The following is a 21,815-nucleotide window of genomic DNA, read 5'->3' as shown; positions in this document are numbered from 1 at the left end:
GTCAAAGGTTCCCACTTTGCAGCTACATAGTGAATTTTTTTCAATTAATTTATGCATAGAACATCCGATACAGCAGCAACTTTGGGAATGAGATCTTATTCACACCTTGTGCATGAAATATTGACTTCAAGACTGTAGAATTGAGCGTGCACCTCAGCTTTTACCATGTGCAGAAACTCCACATCTTTTCAACAAAATCAAAAAGCAGCGGTGGAGATTTTTGGTGGATACGACACTTGGAAGTATACCCACAGAGTAATGAGATGCAGCAGGGACCACGTGCTCCTGAAAACCACCTCCATATGCAGTGGTCACTGTTTTCAAATGAAGGGTTAATGTCCACATTATTATGCAAAATTTCCAGCAAGAATGTGGTCATTTAAGAGGTTGTCCACTGCTCAGATACTGATGTCCTATCATTAGGATAGGTTATCAATATCAGATCAGTAGGGTCAGAGATCCAGAGATCCTAGTGCAACGAGATGGACCAGCATGGCTCTATACACTTTCTAGTTGCTGTTCTCAGGCACTGAAGCTCAAGTCCCATTAAAGGGTTATTCATTCCCAACTTCATACTTGGATATTGTGAGATAGTGCTTGATTTACTTTTTTAATTTACGACTTAGCAGCCACTCTTGAGATATTAACACTTTTCTTTTACAGCTCGTCTAGCTTCTGTCTAGGTTATAAACACTGCACCGAAGATGGCCCGGATAAGGATGGACATGTACACGAGAAGAAACTGAAAGGGAGAAGATACAGATTAGATATTAGAAAAAAACTTTCTGACACTGAGTGGAACGGGCTACCACGAGAGGTGGTGAGTTCTCTTTCAATGAGTCTTCAAACAGAGGCTGGACAGACATCCCTCTGAGATGGGTTAGTGAATCCTGCACTGAGCAGGTGGTTGGACACGATGACCTTGGAGGTCCCTTCCAAGTCTAACATTCTAGGATTCTATGAAGGAGGTCCCTTCAAATTCGTGCTTACAAACTCGACAGAAAATAAAGCTTGAATACCACCACTTTTTCTCTGGTGGTCTCTCTAGTGGTCGGTCTCTAAGGAAATGAACTGTAAACAAAAGTAAATTATCAATATATTGCGAACGGCTGTAGACTTTAGATTTTGCAAAATTGTTTTTATTTACAAGCACCATCTGACAATATCCATTGACGAAGATAGGAATAACTCTTTAAAGTGAATAGGATCTGGACATAGGTCATAGTATATAAAGCCATGCTTTTCGGGCTCCTTACATCCGGCAGTGCTGAAAACAGTTGATCAGTAGGGGTTCCGGGTATTCATCTAATATACATTGATGACTTATCCCAAGGACAAGTGATGAATATATAAGTCCTAGACAAATGGAAATTGTGCAGCATAAATACAATATAATCCGTTCCGTTTCCCCAGCGCAGAAAGCTTCAATCATGACACCTACTAGAAATGCAGGACACATTTTAATTTAACACAAGATGAAAAACAGACAAATGTCAACTGTGTAACAATCCCTTTAGATTTTGTACATTTCCATGCATGCCACATGAAATAGCATGCCACAGACGAACTGGACATTAGAAAATATTGCACCCCCTCACCATGTTTATTCGCTCGTAGAAACTAATTTACAAGGTAATTTGCACACTACAAGATATGGTGACGCGGAGCACCTCGTTACAAGGACCACAGAGAAATAGACATCTTTTATACAACAGCTTTGTACACGATATTATTACATTTCTATAGAAAAAAGTGCATTTGTTTTATTTTATTTATTTTTCACAATACTGGTTTTCAGAGCGTAAATCACTTAAAGTGATGCTTTACCTTTGATTATTCGGGACCATATAGTCACAAGTGTACAATCCAGCATCTGTGCCATGTAAATTTAAACATTTTCACTGTTTTCTATAAGTTAGTGCAAAAAAACTTATATGTGGGGAAACCATCAGCAAGTGGCTGTTAGTGGATCTGTTCTTTTTATGTTTTAAGTATTTTGAGAGCATAATGGTGCGATGCGGTAAATGGGTTGTACTTGGCCTCATCATAACCCAAAGCAAGTTATATGCTGTTTTTACATCTGCGTCGTACTTTTTTTAAATAACCAATGCACAATACCGCTTTGTACATGCTCCGGCTTGTATGGAGCAGTAATACACCACCCACAGAAGTCCATGGGGACGTCTAACTTCTGTAAGATTGCAAAATTGGTTCCATCATATACCATGTCCAAGGGAATAATAAGTGAAAGCCATGACAAGATTATGTACCCTGCTTGTTGGTGGTTTCCAGATGGCAACCATGGGTATAACTATAACCATAGCAGGTGCTAGGAGGCCAAGAGGTTCATCGGACTCTATCAAATGCAAGAACATTACTCTATATTTATTAATCAGTTTGAGCTATTTTTTCTCATAACGAAGCTACAATAAAATGAAAAATTGTGCAGAATTTAATCTTTTAGTGTGATGCTTGCCAAAAGTTGGAAAATCGAATGAGGTTTATCAAGAGAGGGTGTGATCAACAACTTTTAGACAAATTTATTAGGACTGCTCTCAAAAAACTGTTCAAATTTTTGAGCAAATCTACCCCTGCTGATATACATATCATTTTCTGATCAAAATCAATTCGCAGGTTCCAGTCCATTTGCCATGTCCGTAATCTGTGGTCACCAGACGAGGGCCCAGAGAACAGCCACTTACCAGATGGCATTTTCAACTCCTCTTTTGATTAACCGGCTTGGCGCAACTTCATATGAATCCCGCCAAAACTATGACATTGCGCCAGGGTAGCCAACTTGGCTTTTTATATTTTCTGGACAGCTTATCAAAAAATCACGGACAGACAATATTTTTAACAGACACATTGGAAAACCATAATAAATCGTTAGGATTATAAATTATACATGCCTACAGCCCACAATTCTGATATGAAGACATCAGCTGCAATCATAGTAAACTGTAAAATAATGAAAATTACTAACAAAAAAAATCTGTACAAGTTTCTTCAGCCTCAAAAAATCCAATAACATTGATGCTTTACTTTCTTTTTACGAACAGTACTCTATTTTTACTGACTGTCTGGGAATTTCTAGACAGTTGGCAACCCCTGAATTGCACCAGACTGGCTAATCAAATGAAGAGTCACGGATGTGGGGAGGTAGGAGGCAATTTTCAAAGTTCTCATCCAGTGGCGACAGATTACTGTCATGGCAGATGGACCGGGTCCCGCAAAATGATTTGTACCAACTCTATAAAACAATAGTGGAAGTTCATTTTGCTATAGAGTCCTATAAATTCTAGTTACACCCATGGCGTCTTAAAGGGAACCTCTCATGTAAAGAAACGCTATTAACCTGCAGATGTGGGGTTAATCAGCAGGTTTGTAGCGTTCTGAGGCTGTGTGGCTGTCATACTGTGAGCCCTGCTGCCGGCAGGAAATTAACTTTATGCCAGGCTCGGTCTTTCAGTCATAAAGGTGGCCAGACCTAATGATGAATGTGCGGCTGCCGTACTGAGATCCCCGCTACCGGGAGGAAATTAACTTTATTCCACCTGCCAGGCTCAGTCTTTCAGTCACAAGGGTGGCTGGCCCTATTGATGAGCGTGTGGCCGCCATACTGAGAGCCCCGCTTCCGGGAGGAAATTAACTTCATTCCACCCGGCAGGCTCGGTCTTTCAGTCATAAGGGTGGCTGGCCCCATTGATGAGCATGTGGCCGCCATACTGAGAGCCCCAGCGGCCGGGAGGAAATTAACTTTATTCCACCCGGCAGGCTCGGTCCTTCAGTCATAAGTGTGGCCGGACCTAATGATGAGTGTGCGGTCAGTCAGTGCCGGGCCTGCGGTTACAGCCGCTGCTCTCCATGCACATGACTGAAGACACGCCAGCGCTATCCCAAGCCTACCGGTGTATTGAAGTTCATTTCCTCCTGGCAGCGGGGCTTTCAGTGAGGCGGCCATACGATGTCAGAACACTATTAAGCTGCAGATTAACCCCATATCTGCAGGTTAATAGCATTTTTTTACATTACAGGTTCCCTTTAAACTCAAAAAATAATAATAAAAATGCTAATAAGTATAAGAGAGATACCCAGATGATAGATTCTATGCTTGCTAACTATAAGGCCAATGTTCATCAGAGGCAGAGCATCACTTTAACATGTTGACATCTAGAAGCATTGTTGCTTTTCATTTCGAAAAGCCCCACAATCAGAAGAAAAATATCATCTTTGTGCCTTGACAGCAAAATTATTTGAATACATTCATTAACATCAAACTCGAAAAAAGAGATGCGCCAGTCATTTTCCCTGTCTACTGTGTTAGCTGGCATCTTGAATTCAGATACAGTATTTAGAATTACTTCTCAGACGGTAGGCATCCTAGCCGAGGAGGAACTACAAATACCAGTGCGGCTTGGGGAAGCTGTCCCGCTATCTGTAGGTGCTCCACGTATTACAATGTACATGTCAGGCCGCTCTATACCATATGCTGCGAGTTTAGCGAGGCAAGTTCATTTCCGTTAATCAAAGCTAGTGTAACATTAAATATACATTAACCCCTCGGCGACTCATCACAAACTGCGATATTAAAAGCAAAGTTATCCTCCAATAACGTAGTTGGTAATGTGATTTTACACGTCAAAGAAAATGACAAATATATTATTAAATGGGGCAAATTTGCTAACACTGACTTTGTAGCCCATAGCAACCAATCACAACAAAGCTCTCATTTTTACACAGCAGCTTAGGTAATGAAAGGTGCGCTGTGATTGGTTGCCATGGGTTACAAAGGCTGTGGTATAGATAAATCTGCCCCGAAACATTCTACTATAACATGAAGTCAACACTCGTGTACTAGAGGGTACGGAGGGCACAAAGGGCGGTGGAGCTTTGGAAAGCAAATATTCCTTGATTTTCTTTGGTCAATAGGACTAAATCAAAATAAAGAGAACCTGTATCTTGTTATAAATATGTCATTTTCTTACCTGTTGTTAATGTCGCTGCTCTCCTGAATCTGGCGCGGTTTTTCTTTTGGTCCTGCGCCGCTCCATTCCTGATATATGGCCCCCTCGTCCTGGCATATGAATCTAGTTTTGGTTTACAAGTGGGCGTGATCCTCACCTCTCCTCTATGGGAGTCTGCAGGATGACCACACCCAGTTGTATAAAAAGAACAGATTCAATACAGGAACAGTGAGGCGCAGGCAGGGGTGTAACTATAACAGGTGCAGGGGGTTGCAATTGCACCCGGGCCCTGGAGCCTAAGGGGCCCAAAGAGTGCCTGTAGTTTATATACAACGCCTATTATTATTACAGATCTGTGATAATTTGGGGTCCCTGCTGGAACATATACATAGGGGCCCACAAGTTTCAACTTACGCCACCGGGTACTAATGAAAAACATTGTCAGATTCAGGACAACAGCATTTACACCAGGTAAAAATATAAATATATATATTATATACAAAAACATATAATTATAAATATATATATTATATATATATATATATATATATATATATATATATATATATATTATGACAGGTGGTCTTTAATCCCAAATTTACAAGTTAGATAACACTAGATTAGGATGAACCAGGTATTCTGCTATGGTTGGACATGGTGAGACATAGTGGTCGGATGTAAGCAGTCTTATGTAAGGCCCTGTTCACACTACTGTTCAGTGTTTATTGTTGGCATTGTCTGGACTTTGAAGAATATTGATAAATATAATGTTATTTTTTCCATTAAAATTACAGAAATTCATAAAGAACCCCGCTGAAGACAATGGGGGCTTACAGTGACCACTTGGATTTTTTGGATAGTGTCATGGCGTACAATACCGGCTCCTAAATTTCCATGAGTGCCTTTGCACAGGTTGTTATAGGTCCATGTGCATGAAGCCTTACAATGACAATATGAGAAAACATTGTAAAGCAGGTAATTTATAGTTTAACAATTTTTGTTTTTCTTTTCGCATTTTTTTTATTACTATAATCAGCCTTTTCAGGTCAAAATGTAAAAAAACCCATAATGATAAATAATACTATCATACATGGGTTCTGCTATTTTGATTTTTTTGTTGTTACAATTTTTAAAGCAAGACAATTTTGTAAGGTAGCATGGACAAAATGCTATTACCTAGAGGATTTCTACTTTTTCATGTACACCAAATATTTGGTGCCATTATCAATGTTCTTTGTGAACTGGCTACGTGGGTCTTGCGATTTGTCCAGACCTGCAATATAAGGAGCAATCTATGCACAAATTAGGCTCTGCTGAATCGGAAAAGAATAAAAAAAGCTGGTGGAAATAGACTTTCCAAATATAGAGATTAGCGTGGTTTGCAAAATCTTATAAATCCTAAAAGTGACTCATTGCAGACAATATGTAGGAATAGTTATGGGACAGATCATAGTAAGTAATTCTATCTTCAAAAATTAGTTATCTATGATACACTCTCAATGATATACCCTTAATGATATATTCTCAATAATATACCCTCAATGATATGCCCTCAATGATATGCCCTCTATGATATGCCCTCAATGACATGCCCTCAATGATATGCCTTCTATGATATACCCTCAATGATATACCCTCAATGATATGCCCTCAATGATATACCCTCTATATGCCCTCAATGATATGCCCTCAATGATATGCCCTCAATGATATACCCTCAATGATATACCCTCTATGATATACCCTCTATGATATACCCTCTATGATATACCCTCTGTGATATACCCTCTATGATATGCCCTCAATGATATACCCTCAATGATATACCCTCTATGATATGCCCTCAATGATATACCCTCAATTATATACCCTCAATGATATGCCCTCAATGATATGCCCTCAATAATATGACCTCAAAGATATGCCCTCAATGACATGCCCTCAATGACATGCCCTCAATGACATGCCCTCAATGATATGTCCTCAATGACATGTCCTCAATGACATGTCCTCAATGATATGCCCTCAATGATTTGCCCTCAATGATTTGCCCTCAATGATATGCCCTCAATGATATGCCCTCATTGATATATTTTTAATGATATATCCTCTATGATATACCCCTATGATAGATTCTCAATTATATAGCCTCTATGATATACTCTCAATGATATATTCTCAATTATATACCCTCAATGATATGCCCTCAATGATATGCCCTCTATGATATACCCTCAATAATATAGTCTCAATGATATGCCCTCAATGATATACCCTCTATGATATACCCCCTATGATCTACCCTCAATGACATGTCCTCAATTATATGCCCTGAATTATATGCCCTATGGTCTCAAAAAGAAAAGGACTCACATCGTACTTAGACTAACCAGTCAACTCTATGGGGTATTAATAGATACCCAAATTCCACAAAATCATCGGCTGTCCTATAGTCCTGGTCAATGTCTTATTCACAAGCTGCCAATAGAAGGAGTTATAGAATAAGTCCATACAGATCTATGCATATAAATCTATATGTATGGGCAAGACCATGTGCTGGACATAATCCTCTCTTTTCAGCAAAATATGATCAGCTCTCATATAAGCAGAGGTTGAGCTTCAGATATGGTTTGATATTTTAGGTCTTTTTTGTAACATAAGTCCATACTAACCAATATCTTGGTTGCTAAAATAAGGATGCTCAATGGCCACCCTGAGAATGCCCAATATACTGGATGGGAATTGCCACTTTTGGGCATGTTTTTGTGAATCCAGATGCTTTTAGACTAGCACATTCCTGAATTTCACGAAACTCTCTGAAAATTTCAGGCACTAATGCACATTTGGATCCGGTAACTATAAGAGTCTAAATGAAATTCCATACTAAGCTGATATCACATAATAAACCTAAAAGGTTAACTAAATGTAAAATTTGGAATTTAGAAACAATGTCCAATGGTTGCATTATGTATTGTAGCTCAGCCCCGTTCACTAGATTTGGGATGAGCTGCAATACCAAGTATTACCTATGAACAAGAGTTGCACCGGATCGGGAAAAAGAAAGGCAATTCCATTTTTTGTCTCCTAGATAATTGAGTAAATTAGTGTTGGTGAATTATAACACATTTTGGTTGCACTCTGTGTGAAAGCTCTATGTGGGAGTTTTTCAGACTGTGTGAATATAGTCTTTAAAAAAAATCCCACAATGTGAAATAAAAGGATATAATTAATAAGATAAATTTACAGAAAAATCTCAAATATAGCAAAAAAAAAAAAATCATGAAAATATGACTCTTTTAATTCTACTTGGGACAACAGCAGCTGACCACAATAAAGATATGTGCCCACGAGACGATTGTGTTGATAAATCATGTAACTTTCATCTGAATATCACTATATTGTTTGTATTTTTTTCCACATTTTTTTCTTTTTTAGTTTTTTTTTTTAATATATATATTTTTTTATCATGTCTAGAAATTTTTTGCATTTGAACTTACTAAACATCTTTAAGGCTACGCGGAATTCAATGCATTATCTATCTCAAACACTTTCCACATATAAAATCAACATGTACCGCGATGTAAAAAAATCCACAAAAACGTCATAGGCCTGTTTGCAGTTAATGAAACAAACACACTTGTAGTATAATATATGAACCAAATAGATGAGTATATATTGGGGTTTAACTTGGGAGCACCATGAATTGATGGATGAAATTAAGTGTGTAGTTTGCGTCAACCAGAGAAACCGTGGTAAATTGCCCCAGGCGGACCTGTAAATTTAGTTCTGAATGGTGTTAAAGGGGTTTTCAAAGATTAGACAGTAGGATCTGTGTTTTTTTTCTCCAGAAAAAAACACTTCCTATGTCCATAACATTTGTCTAAAAGTGCACATGGGCACTGCTGTAATACCAAACACCGTCTACAGGCAGGAGTGGTGCTGTTTGTGGAATAAAGCAGACATTTATTTTAATCTTGCCAAGACCTTCAAACCCATTGTCCTCCTCCCTCAAATCATAATCACAAAAGTCCAGGAAGTTTACATAGTTGTGTTCCACTTTAGGTGTCCAAAAGCCAACTTCCAGTCTGATGGAGAAGATATCAGGTTCCAAGACTCCTATGATAATGATTCAATGTGGCGGACAAAGAAGGGAGGGCATTGGAGTGGAACTGTTTCGCCATACTCCATCAGGAGCCAGATGTCAGAGATTTTCTCCACTCGAAGAAGCAATGTTTTCATCTTATAAATAAGCATAAGATGGAGAACGCCATCATTTTACCAGAAGATTTGAGCAAAAATTGGAGCGCGGTATGGCCTAAAGCCTCTATATGGGAGTGGAATTGTGCCGCCATACTCCATCAGGTGCCAAATGTCAGCTTTTCTCCACTAGAAGCAATGTTTCAATCTCATAAATAAGCATAAAAAAAGAGCATGGCACCATTTTACCAACACATATGAACAAAAATTGGTTCAGAAGTAAGGCCAAGAGCCTCCATATGGGTGTCCTATAATGGAGCTATACAAAGCAGTGCCGTAATTATGGAGAAGGGGTACTATATTGTAAATAATACTTTACCATACTACAAACCTTTGCCTGGGATTTGGACCAATAATGTATTCATTCAATGTACACAGAGCTGAAACGGAAAACCGGACCCAGTGAGGATTAATGCAGATTCCCCCAAAGGCAGAGGAGTGACGTCTCTCCATCACGTTATTGCACCAGTTATATATAAGTTTGTGCAACAGAGTTGGTTTTACAGAATGGAATAATAATGTCTTATAGAAGAAAAAGAGCTCAATTAGAACATGGAGAAATTCCCATACAGCGCATATAATATTCTTTACTGTGGAAGATCAATATCGTTAGGTCCAGATTTATATTTTTTTTTTTTTTTGGTCCCATCTTGCAGCTGTTCAGTAGCTAAATATGGAAGAATAGAAGCTTCTTATTCCTAACGATTTTTTTCATTTTTTTTTCAAGGAAGGCTCAGATAACAAGGACACTTTACCTTTTGAGCGCCGAACCAACATGCATTCTTCAATACAGCATTTTAACCCTAAAGCATCACTGATCCAAACACAATGACTCGCACAGGTAACACTTGGAGCGGTGAAACGGTTACTACAACATTCACCTTATTGCGTCACAATTTCTATTTTCGCTGCACTGTTCCAATTACCACCTCAGAGAGGAAGCAAGCCATGCAGGTGTATCGTAATCCCTCGTGGCCTTGCACACATATACATAATCTCCAGGATGTCACAGACTATTTCACTCTTCGTTAGTGATTTATTGCAATATTTTCCCTGGAATTGATTGAAAGGAAGGAACTTTGCAGTGTACGAAGCCCCTACTTCACCAAACCTCATATCCCTAAGTGTAGAACATGATGCAAGAACCAAGTGGGCAACCAGAAAAACCAGCTCTCAACGCAGAATACACCTGGAATGTAAAGCAGAACCATTCCGGACTCATTCATTTATCCTATAGAACACGAATTCTCACAAGTCCTACCAAGAAAAGATTCAGTCCCATTTAGAAGCTTAATTACTCTAATTGCTAACCCTTCTGACTGATACCCGACAATGGAGCAAAGTCATCAAAACTGGTGCCGAGGGAAATAAATCAAAATGCTTTGGTTTCTGTGAACAATTGCTCCACTTTTCCTTTGCACCAGTATTAGTGGATTCCCCCATTGTCGCCAGTCATAAATATTCTGTACATATAAAATAAAAGACTTTCTAGGCCAGTGTTGTAGATAAAGGACTGTTTTCCGCCAAATATACTTTACGTGGCCAATGTAAAAAAAGGTTATGGGAATTTTTCTTACTATACAAATGTGCTTGTGCTATTCTGATTTTGGCATTTAGTCGTTCAAAATATATATATATGAATTCTAAATAACATAACATATGAATGACACACAGAAACTTTAAAAAGTGCCTGACTGTACTTGTTTTTTTATACTACATCCACCATCGAAGTCTTCTAAGTGGGATTGGATCTTGTGAATCTGGATGTACAGCAATTGTAAAGCTGGAGGCTTCAGGACTGGTCCTTGGCTATCAATTATTAGTACGCAGATTTCATAGACCTCCATAACCTGGACCCAAATATGACCACTTTCACAGTGATTCACATCATCGCAAGGGCTATTTTGCTTTTTGGCCTTCTATCTCATGTCTTGTTAAAGAGAAGGGTGGCATGGCTATCAAAGGATATCGAGTACGGAGTCCAAACAATTTATGAGCCCCTTGATTGCCGATATTTTATCATAAAGGCATTTTTATCACATATGGATGTAGAAAATGTTAACTTGACATCTTTTAACATGCACTTATCTCCGACAACCCAACCATGAAATTACGGTAATTAGCTCAGTCCCTTATATACAAACTAGGAGACTGTAGAATGAGATTTCCAGAAAATTTTACAGTGTCATCACACAGGTGGTCTCGACTCAAGATCTTAACACTTCTGATGGGATGATGTCCCATGCATCAACCATCGGACTTTTGAAGACAATCATTGGCTTCAGCAGTCATAAATGTACATGTAGTCAGCTGATTGACAAATGGGACTTAATCCTTCCTAGTCCCGTTAGGGACCAATGAAGTGGTGGATGAGTCAAGGGGCAAGTATTTATTTTATACCGATTCCTACACAATGCTAAGTTTGAGGTGTCAGTGATGCCTTGATCTACTAGGCTCCTATTGCACACCCTTTGGCCATTTACCATACTCTGTAGAGCCCTATGTAGGTTCTCGGTGAAGGACCAACTTGACCTTAGACCACTTTAAGCAGTGGGTCTTACAGCAGCCATCAAGGCTACTTCTAGGGCAGAATGTCTTTAAGATATGGGTTCTAATCATGACTCAAGGACCAGGCTTTGAAACCTCCCCGTCATAATTGCTGTACACTTACAAACAGGAACACATCATTCTGAAAAATCACAAAACCTGAGTAAATGACACCTCAGATAGTGTTACAACATTAGCTCTTTTTGAATAGATATTGCACAATCGCGATTTAATAAATAAATTGATTTCCATTTATGAAATGGAGCGATCACTTTAATGCCACGTCCAAGTGTCCTTGAGCACAGCAATCTCAAGTGTATCTACACCGTGATATTCCTTTTTTTTGCGTATTTATGTAAAATGAAGACTACACCTTACACATGAACACCGACCGCAGCTTCTACATAATCATACATCACTGGGCGACCTTGCTCTTTGAGATACACTAGGTGGGATACAGCCACAGCAGATCAACCACAAAGATTTCTGGATTTCCTGGTTCCGGAAGGCGTAGATGACCGGGTTGATAACAGAGTTGTATGTGGCTGGCAATAGTGTGGCGTAGGTATAGATGGAAGGATAGGTGTAATCTCCTATTAATGAATACAGGGTGAAAGGCATCCAGCAGGCCGCAAAGGTCCCCAATATGATGGCCAAGGTTGATACTCCTTTGCGGGTGGTGACATAGTGAGACGTAGCCAGGAAATGGTGCTGTAAGGCGATCTGATGCGCGTGCCTCATGACTATTTTGCAGATCTGAATGTACAACTGGAGCATAAGTGCAAACATAAGCAAAAAAGAAACCGAAAGGGCGGCAGCATTATTTTTAGTCAGCGGCCTGATGATGCTACATGTCGATTCATCTTTAAGGCAATTCCAGCCCATTATAGGCAACAGACCAACACACGTAGACGCTCCCCATAGGAAAATAAGCATGACGTAGGTGAAAGTGACTGTCCTTTCCGAATTATACGTCAAAGCGTAATAGAGAGATAGGTAACGGTCAACCGTGATGGCCAACAAGCTGCACACCGAGGCACAAAAAGACGCGGCTATCAGTCCCACTGTGACAAGCTTTGCTGCTTCGGATTGAAGAAGATATGCAAAAATAAAATTGACTATTAGTCCGACACCGGCTAAGAGGTCCGCGAGGGCCAAACTCCCAATGAGAAGGAACATTGGGGCTCGGAGGCTTGGATTATGGAAGATGATAAGGACCACAATAGCATTTTCACAGGAGATAAGGGTTCCCGATGTGCACAGAACAATATCCCATGGGTTCACTATGAGCTCGGGCTCTAGCACAGGAATCAGGGAGGAGTCTGCAGCTGAGATATTCTCTGGAGGACTGACATCTATAGGATCCTGAGGCGGCCAGCTTATATTAACCTTCGTATCTTCATTCATTTTAACCTTCTTCAATAAAAAGACAAGGCTTTAATGCAGCGTAGTAGAGCAGCGGAGAACGAGGACATGCAATCATCTGCTACTCTGATACTACGTATATACACAATATGGCAAACCGATCATTAATGACATGGGCTGGGAAGGGGGTTTAACGTATTGAAGACGTAAAACGGGACATCTTCCTAAAATGTTTTCGCACTATACACACATGCATCTGGCTACATTCCTGCAGATTTTAGAACGTATAACCTATATAGCCATGTCCTGATGTATTTGGCCAGTGGGTACGATTTAGCAAATTGATATGCAATCCATATGCCAATGAGATAGATCAGAGGGGGGAGGAATGTAACGCGTTTGGCGTTTGCTACATGCAAATGATAACGATTATTCCATACGGGCTGGAAAATGTGCAGAAGGTTCACTAAGTTCATATGATAAATATCTATAATAGAGAAGAGTCAAATTCCAAAAATGGAGAAGCCTGGTAATTGTAGCTGTGGGGATGGGTGACAGGATGCATGCATACATGCATGAGACCCTCTGTATAATAGAGGAGGAGGAGGTGGGGGCAGCCACATACAACGAGCATCTCACAATGTAGTCACCTTGAAATCCAATCGCTTGGATCCCCGGCTGCAGATGTCCTATGGTCCTGAGACAGGGCAGGTTGTGCGCTGCTGGCCCTGCATCCTCTCCTCCTGCAGGGTGAAGATGGGACGTGGGCTCTGGCTGTCCTGCAGGAAGGGGGCTGCAGGTGGATGGAGAGCGGGGGTCGGGCTGTCAGCTCCTCGCCGGGCGCTCATAGCGATCACTACCGCCGCCGCCGCTGCCTGCAAGAGGCAGGAGAGACTGAGAGTCGGGACGCCGCACATGCGCGCCCCCGTGTGCGCGGACCTCTGCTGCGGGTGCGCGCACATCCACTGCAGTGTGCTAGAAAAAAAAAAAACCTAATTGAAGAGGATTTAAAAAACTAAAACTTATTAACCCTTACATGACATGCACCTGTATAAGACAAGTGACATCTTTCCCAGAGGACTAAATATTTATATTGATTAATGTGATTTTTTTTTTCCCCCTAGGGATTTCTGCAATAAAAATCTTATACTGTAAGACAAGTGACACCTTTAGCCATAAAATGTTATGATGTGATCCTAGAAAAGTACCTAAATAGTTAATTAATAAATAATCTTACATTGTTTATTGTGCTTCCATATGATTTCTACAATTAAAACATATCTATTATTTGATCAATATTGGCAGATCGCGTCTTTCCAACCTGATCAGTTGCGTCTGTCGGGCGTCTCTGTAGTAATGATTTACTCAGGGTTCACTTTTTTTTTTTAGAAAAACAATCATGATGGATCCTGTTAACTTCTATGGGATTCGACGTGATGTTAATTAAAGTCTTCATGAGCTTTTTTTTTTTTCTTAAGGATCAATTATCATTTTTTCAATTTTTTTAATCATAGAAGTTTCTGGGAGACGTATACAATAATTGGTTTTATATTTGCTAGAGTTGCAAAACATAAGCCGTGTGCCCACCATTAATTTTTGCGTCTTTTTGCTGTGTCAAAAATGGAGAGTCTTAGGCTATGTTCCCACTATGAATTTTTGGGCTCCTTTTCACTTGCGAGATAAACGTCCGTGTCTCCAGCATGTGAAAACCAAGCTCTGGCGCCGGCATTTGGGAGCGGAGCGTGCGGCTGCATGTATTCATATGCAGCCGCACTCTCCGCTCTGGAGTGCCGGTGCCAGAGCTTGGTTTTCACATGCAAGACACGGACATTTATCTCACAAGTGAAAAGGAGTCCTTAGGGTGAGTCTTTGATTTTGCAGATTTTCTTCAGCATTTCTGCACCGATTAAATAAGATAAATGTTACTTGCATTTTTTTAAAAAACTCACCAAAAACTCATCATGGGAACATAGCCAGTTCCTGCAAATTGGATTGGGATTGATAGAAATCTCATGCCCACTGTGCTTCTTTTTTTATGCAGCGTAAAAATCATCTGCAACGTGCCAGTAATTCCAGGTACTCTGAGTTTCATGCACAGATTTTTCCTATAGACTTGTATTACAAGCGGAAAATCCACAGATAAAAAATTCACTAGTGTTTTTAGTGCGTTTCCGCAGCAGAAAAGCATCAAAACGCATGTAGTCTGCACACGGTCAGTATTTGGTCAGTATTTTACCTCAGTACTTGTAAGGCCAGTCTCACACGTCCATATAATTTCGGTACATTATGGGAGGTGGAGCCGCATATTCATCACTGTAATGAGCGGTACCACGTGACCGCTCATACAGGAGAAGCTGCGGTGCGGAGAGGACGCATCGAGGGAGCTGGGTGAGTATTTGATTTCCAGCAGGCGGGCGCACAGGGGGTGGGAGGGGGGTGGTGACAAAGATCTTTATTTCTACCGCAAAAAAAAAGATTTTTCATTTCTTCTCTACAGCGAACGCTGCTGGAGAGAAGAAATGAATGGCGGCTTCAGCACCACAAGCTGGGGGGACAGCGCTTACTGTAGCACTGTCTCCTGCACGGCACACGGACGGCACACGGACAGCATCCGTGTGCGGTACGTGTTTTACACGGACCCATTGACTTTAATGGGTCCGTGTGATCCATGCGCTCCCACGAACACTGACATGTCTCCGTGTTTTTCAAACGTACACACGGTCCGTGAAAACATGCTGACATGTGCAGAGACACATTGATTTTAATGTGTCTACGTGTGTCAGTGTCTCCGGTACGTGAGAAAACTGTCACCACACGTACCGGATCCACTGACGTGTGAAACCGGCCTAAGCCAAACCCAGGAGTGGGTGATAAATCCAGAAGTGGTGCATATGTTTCTATTATACTTTTCCTCTGACTGTTCCGCTCCTGGTTTTGGCTTACAAATACTGAGGTAAAATACTGACCAAATACTGAACGTGAGAACGTGGCCATAAAGTCAAAGCCAAATAGTGGAAATATAAAAATCAGAGCAGCTTTCATTAAAACATGACAAACACACCATCAAAAGCACAATAACAATGCATGTAAAAAGCAACCTAATCTACATTATAGGTGGAGAAAATCTGCAACCTCAAAACTCACCCAAAGCTCATCGGGAGAATGTAGCCTCAAGGCTCATCAGAAGTCAGTGATTTTTCTCATATACAAAAAATGGTCCGAGTTGAGTTTTAGCGGTGTTTTTGTTCAGATTTTCATCAAAATTTGGTTACTTTTTCAGTCTGACTATTAAGAGTTTCATTAGTTTCCCCGTCGGAAAAACCCCCAAAGATGATGGAGGTTTCTCAAGCTTTCCCAATTACACAGAATCAAAGAAGTGCAGCTGCGACCGGACCTGTACAGGAAGGGGGCCCGTCGATGACAGCACCTGTTTCAGCTGGATGTGCATCCTAGGAAGCACATTCAGTTGCAGTGTATTGCGGCGCAGAGACTCGCCAACTCTCTGCACTGCTATACACACTGCCGGCCAATCAGAGGCCAGCAGCTGACGTTTGAATGCCCATTATGAGTGGCGCATAGCAGTGACATAATGCACCGCCCATGGCTGGCACGCCGAGATCAGCCACAGGCTATAGAAGAAAATGCCGCATGTCATAGGAGAGGAGGAAGGTAAGAAAAATCATTTCATTTTTGTGTAATGTGTTGGAAAAGAGCTGCAGAACGGACATTATACCAGAAAAGGGCCCATGAATTGGGGCAATATACAAGAAATTAGGGTTATTTTACCAGGAAGGAATCCAGAATGGGGGACATTGCACCAAGAAGGGGCCCAGGATGGGGGTCATTATACCAGGATGGGGGTTATGATACGAGGATGGGGGTCACTTTACCAATATAGTGCCCAGGATTATTATACCAGGATGGGGTCCAGGATGGGGGTTATACTGCCTGGAAGGGGCCAGGGATGGGGAACATTATTATAGGGTGGAGGACATTTTACCAGGAAGGGGCCCATGGTAGGGGGCATTATACCAGGGATGAGAGGATATTGTTACAGGAAGGAGCCAGGATGGGGGATATTATCAATGGAAGGGGATAATGATGGGGGACATTATACCAGGAAAGGGACCATGATGGGGGACTGTATGCCAGGAAGGGGGACATAATACCTGGAATAGGCACAGGATAGGGGACATAATACCAGGAAGGGTTCTAGGATGGGGGACATTATTACAGAATGGGGATCATGACGGGAGACATTATTACAAGAAGGGGCCAAGATGGGATCATTATCACAAAAATGAGCCTGAAAGGGGACATTATTACATGGGGGGAGTGAACATGTAAATATAGAATCTAGAATGCTACAAAGGCCCATAAACCTGACCAACATGGAGGTGGTGGCCAGGTCCAATTTGGCACCAGGACCCATGGGACACTGTTATGAACTGGTGGCCTAGGAGCAGCATGGACGAGCTCTGGAGTAGGTGGCCTCTATACTGACCGCAGACCCTGAACTTAACACATCAACTAGAAGTAGCCGTGGGATGTTCCTGTCACTCCCTCGACACCTCGTCACGGCCGGAGGACTAATTACACCTAAAGAAAGAAACAGGAATACTATCTTGCCTCAGAGAAAAGTCCCAAAGGAAAGGCAGCCCCCCACAAATATTGACTGTGAGAGGAGAGGGAAATTACAAACGCAGACTGAAAACAGAATTTAGCAAAGGAGGCCACGCTACCTAGAAAGAAAAGACAGGAAAGAGTACTGTGCGGTCAGTATAAAAAATACTACAAAATCCACCACAGAGAATACAAAAATCTCCACACCTAACTAAAGGCATGGAGGGTAACTCTGTGACTCCAGAGCTTCCAACTTGGCTGAGTAAATCTTAACACAGACAAAGCTGGACAAGAAAAAACATAGCAATTCACAGAACTATTAAGTCCACTGCACGTGGACTGCAAAAACAGAGCCAGGACTTATCTTTGATGATTTGGACAATCCAGAAGGAGAAACCAAGCAGAGATGTGGATCCCTAGAAAACAATGGACAACTGGCACTCAATAAAGGAAGGAGCCAGACTAAATAGCCCCGTCCAAAGTGGAAGCAGCTGATGACTGTTGTGAAGGACAAACAGCAGCACTACCACTTATAACCACCGGAGGGAGCCTAAGAGCAGAACCCACAACAGAATTCACAACAGGACTCTAGTTACGCCACTGGATTACCCCTTGCATGATGGACACCAGTGTGGGTTTTTTTAGTGTTTTTTAGTGTTTTTGTGACATTCATTTACTGGTGTTTTTTAACTTCTTTCAACAATATGGTATTTCAAGCAAAAATACTAGAAAATGCCCCAAAACATTCCTGGGCATCTTCCAGGAGTCTTTCGAGCCTTCCCCTTGACTTACATTGTAAAGTATGGTGACCATCAACATCGTCAGAGCAGAAACCGTGTGAAAAATAATCCGCTCACTTCGTTTAACCGTTTGGCATCTTTGGTAACTTTAAGGCTATGTGCACACGTTCAGGAAAGTTTGCAGAATTTTCCTGCGCAAATCCAGACTAATTTCGCAGGAAATCCGCTCACGTTTTTTTTGCAGATTTTTCCGGTGGTTCCCAATGCAATAATATAGCAGTAAATCTGCGAAAAATCCGCAAAATTAATGAACATGCTGCGTTTTTTTCCGCGATGAGTTTTTTTTTCAGAAAAAAATGCAGCATGGGCACAAAAACTGCAGAATGCATTAAATTAATGGGATGCTTAATGTAAGCGTTTTTTAAGCGTTTTTGCAGCGGAAAAACACTGAAAAAAACGCGAAAACAACGTGAAAAATCCAGAATGTGTGCACATAGCCTTAACTGTACACATAGTCTTACAGGTTGTCGTAGTATACACTGACCTATCCCATTAGATAGAGAATAGTATGTTGGATTCTGTACTGATTTTGGCAGCCATTGATTTGTCAGATGTGCTTACCACCTCATCAATTATTTTTACCAAAGTCTTTTCTGTCTATATGTTTTAAGGCCTGAGTGACACAGCGATTATATCTGTGACACAGATCACTATATGACGCTGATAGATCGGAGCATGGTGCAAGTGACCGTAAGTTACTGCGATCGTGACCAGTGAATTACAAAAAAGTGGGACCCTGTTGAGTTTCTTGTCACTTGCTCGCTTCTCTCCCTTACAGGTCACAATGCGACCCATTCACTTGCACTGTGCTATGATGTAATGGTGGCATACAGCTGTCTTTGGTCACGTGGACTGTGTTGTGGCAAAGTCGCTGTGATATCCCAGACGTAAAATAGAAATAGTCAATTTTTGTTAATGAAGTGATTAATTTGGTTATCTCATGCATTGTTCCAATTTGCTCAGGGATTAGTTTGATGGTTGTTAAAAAAAAGAGATGGCCATGTTTTTAATGCTGGACACCATGATGGAAACCCAAGGAACCCAATTAAAGTCAAATGGGTTTGTATAGTGCTACTGGTGTCTGGCATGCAAGGAATTTGGCAGTTATGTTACTTATGTAAATCATGGTCCTACGATGGAACAATGGATACTAACGCGGATTTGAAGCCATATGAGCATGATCTGTTCAGCCAAGCCTGCATGTGTTTTCAATGGAAAGGATGGAGTAAGTTGTGTCCAGATACCTGTTAGTGAAAAGTGGGAAGGACATTTATTTTATAATATACAGTCATTGTCACAGTCCTTCATGCCCATATACTCATGAAACTTCCTTATAAAAGAATAAAACTTCTGTTAAATGACAGCAGAGCTGGGAAAGGAAAGTATGATTATGAGAGGTTTTGCTTTCTGAAGTAAGAGCTTTCATATGAGTCAGCTAATTCTATGGCCAGTGATTTTTCAGAAGAGATGAGAAGAGTTGACAAATTACATCTGAAAAGATTTACAAAGTCATTTCTAAGGCTCTGAAAATCCATTTTGTCACAATGAGTTCTTACATCTCCAAATGTAGACTTGAAATAGTGGTGGATTTTTTCAGGAATAACCGACCCCTAGAGTTGAGCAAAAATATTTGCATGACCCTGGTTCAACAGCTTCTCTGGTAGTCTTTGGCCATCAGAGCCCTGTGACCCTCTTACTTCCTGTGGCATCGTAGTCACCTCTACTGATTAGTAGGCCCACTAAGACATGTTTTTGTTCGATGCATGCATGAAATAACAGAGGCACCCTAGTAGTAGGTTCATATCGTTGTGGTGTAGACTAACAGCCAAACATGTTTGCTTAACTATGTCAACCATCCAAATTGTCTAATGACACATAGATAATTCATCCATTTCCCAATAAGAGCATCCAAAAGGCTACTAAAACCTCAAGCCTCATCTAAGTTCAGTGCTTATGAATCATTATAGGGGTTGTCCTGCCATGCATTTATTAAAAAAAGCACATAGAATGTTACAAAGTAGGAAGAGATGGCATATTAACAATTTAAGCCACTATGGTTGTGATGCTTATACTGTGCGACACCATAAAGTGACCTAAAGTGACTGACCCCATCCTCCTGCCTGCCATAACCATAGGAAGTGGGACTAGCATAACCTATAGCATGATGTGGTACTGTGGCCTGAGACAGTGAGAGGAGATGTGGCCTGAGATAGTGAGAGGAGATGTGGCCTGAGACTGTGACAGTCAGGCGCGGACTGGGCCGGGTTGCAAAGGGGCATGTGCCCCCTGGGCCGGTCACCAAGCAGCTGATTCGGGCTGCTGGTGGCCGGCGCTGTGTTCTCTGTGTCCTGGCAGCTGCCTCACAGTGGAGCAGACACGCCCCCTGCCCCCTGTGTGCGGCCGGCCGGCTGCTGAGGAAGAGGGAACACTGCTGCATGTAACTGCTGGAGATCTGCATGTGGACGGCTCAGACATCAGTGAGTACCTTCAGCTCTGTGTGCGGTGAGGGGATGGACGCGGCTGCTCACCTCCCGATTAGTCCGGGGCCGGTCCCTATAGTATCTGTGGCTGCTCTGCTGATGCTCACAGATTTATTGCAGGAGTCTGAACTTTCACCCTGTCAGTGCCAGGTCATCGGCCCCAGGGTCACCAGACTGCAGGAAAGTTCAGTCTCCTGCAATAAATCTCCCTATACTGAGAGTGAGCAGAGACTGTCTACAGAACCCAGCACTGGAGTGATCACGCCTGAACCTGGTGACTGGACATCACATGCTATATACATGGCCCCCTGTATATATACAGTGCATGTATGTCCAGGGCCAGGTGCAGGATTGATCCATCCAGTGTATATAACATTGTGTACCTGTGCCTATAGTATACCCCTATCGGGCGTAACTACAGAGGTTGCAGCGGGGCCCAGAGTGCTAAGGGGCCCCTAAGCACGCTGAGCTACAAAATGGGCCGCCGGCCCTCTAAATCCTCTGCACAGACCCTGGTGCGTGCTCTCTTGGTGAACGCGCTGTCCAAGGCCGTGGCGGCCCACATGAGCACAGCCCTCGTTCTTGCTTGCGTACATGGCTGCCGCCTTTGTCAGTGAGGGAAAACAGGAGAGCGCACGCACCAGGGCCTGTGCAAAGGTTTGAAAAGGCCGCCACCGCGCGCAGAGACGCCTGAGCCTCACTGTGTCTGATGCTGGCCAGAACCAGTGTCAGAGAACAGTGCTCTCCTCACCAATCCCTGGCCTGCATCTGCTCCACAT

General features: G+C 41.7%; 1 protein-coding gene and 1 long non-coding RNA gene across 4 annotated transcripts in view; one reads left to right on the top strand and one right to left on the bottom strand.

The window, feature by feature from the left end:
- Positions 1–5,516: 5,516 nt before the first annotated feature.
- The window catches only part of LOC143817149 (uncharacterized), a 174,558-nt gene continuing 158,259 nt past the window's right edge, over positions 5,517–21,815 (top strand). For both annotated transcript variants that reach the window (XR_013224074.1, XR_013224075.1), the window contains exon 1: positions 5,517–5,939. This is a non-coding gene — a long non-coding RNA (uncharacterized LOC143817149). The remainder of the gene's footprint in view (positions 5,940–21,815) is intronic.
- Positions 8,384–14,061, bottom strand: GPR12 (G protein-coupled receptor 12). 2 transcript variants are annotated; one of them, XM_077298307.1, is made up of 2 exons: positions 13,784–14,061; positions 8,384–13,184 (listed from the first exon to the last, which is right to left on the bottom strand). In XM_077298307.1, the coding sequence occupies exon 2, from the start codon at positions 13,173–13,175 to the stop codon at positions 12,177–12,179; it is 999 nt and encodes a 332-aa protein (XP_077154422.1). In that variant the 5' UTR covers positions 13,176–13,184; positions 13,784–14,061; the 3' UTR covers positions 8,384–12,176. The 2 variants fall into 2 exon arrangements, with proteins under 2 accessions (XP_077154422.1, XP_077154423.1); XM_077298308.1 differs by having other exon boundaries at positions 8,384–13,181; positions 13,784–14,055.

The sequence above is a fragment of the Ranitomeya variabilis genome, chromosome 3 (genome assembly GCF_051348905.1).
Source record: "Ranitomeya variabilis isolate aRanVar5 chromosome 3, aRanVar5.hap1, whole genome shotgun sequence".
Classification (NCBI taxonomy): domain Eukaryota; kingdom Metazoa; phylum Chordata; class Amphibia; order Anura; family Dendrobatidae; genus Ranitomeya; species Ranitomeya variabilis.
This window is presented reverse-complemented; position numbering and strand designations above follow the sequence as displayed.

What these genes read in the sequence shown, in the direction of transcription:
- GPR12 (XM_077298307.1), bottom strand. Translation starts at nt 13,175, where the DNA reads ATGAATGAAGATACGAAGGTTAATATAAGCTGGCCGCCTCAGGATCCT.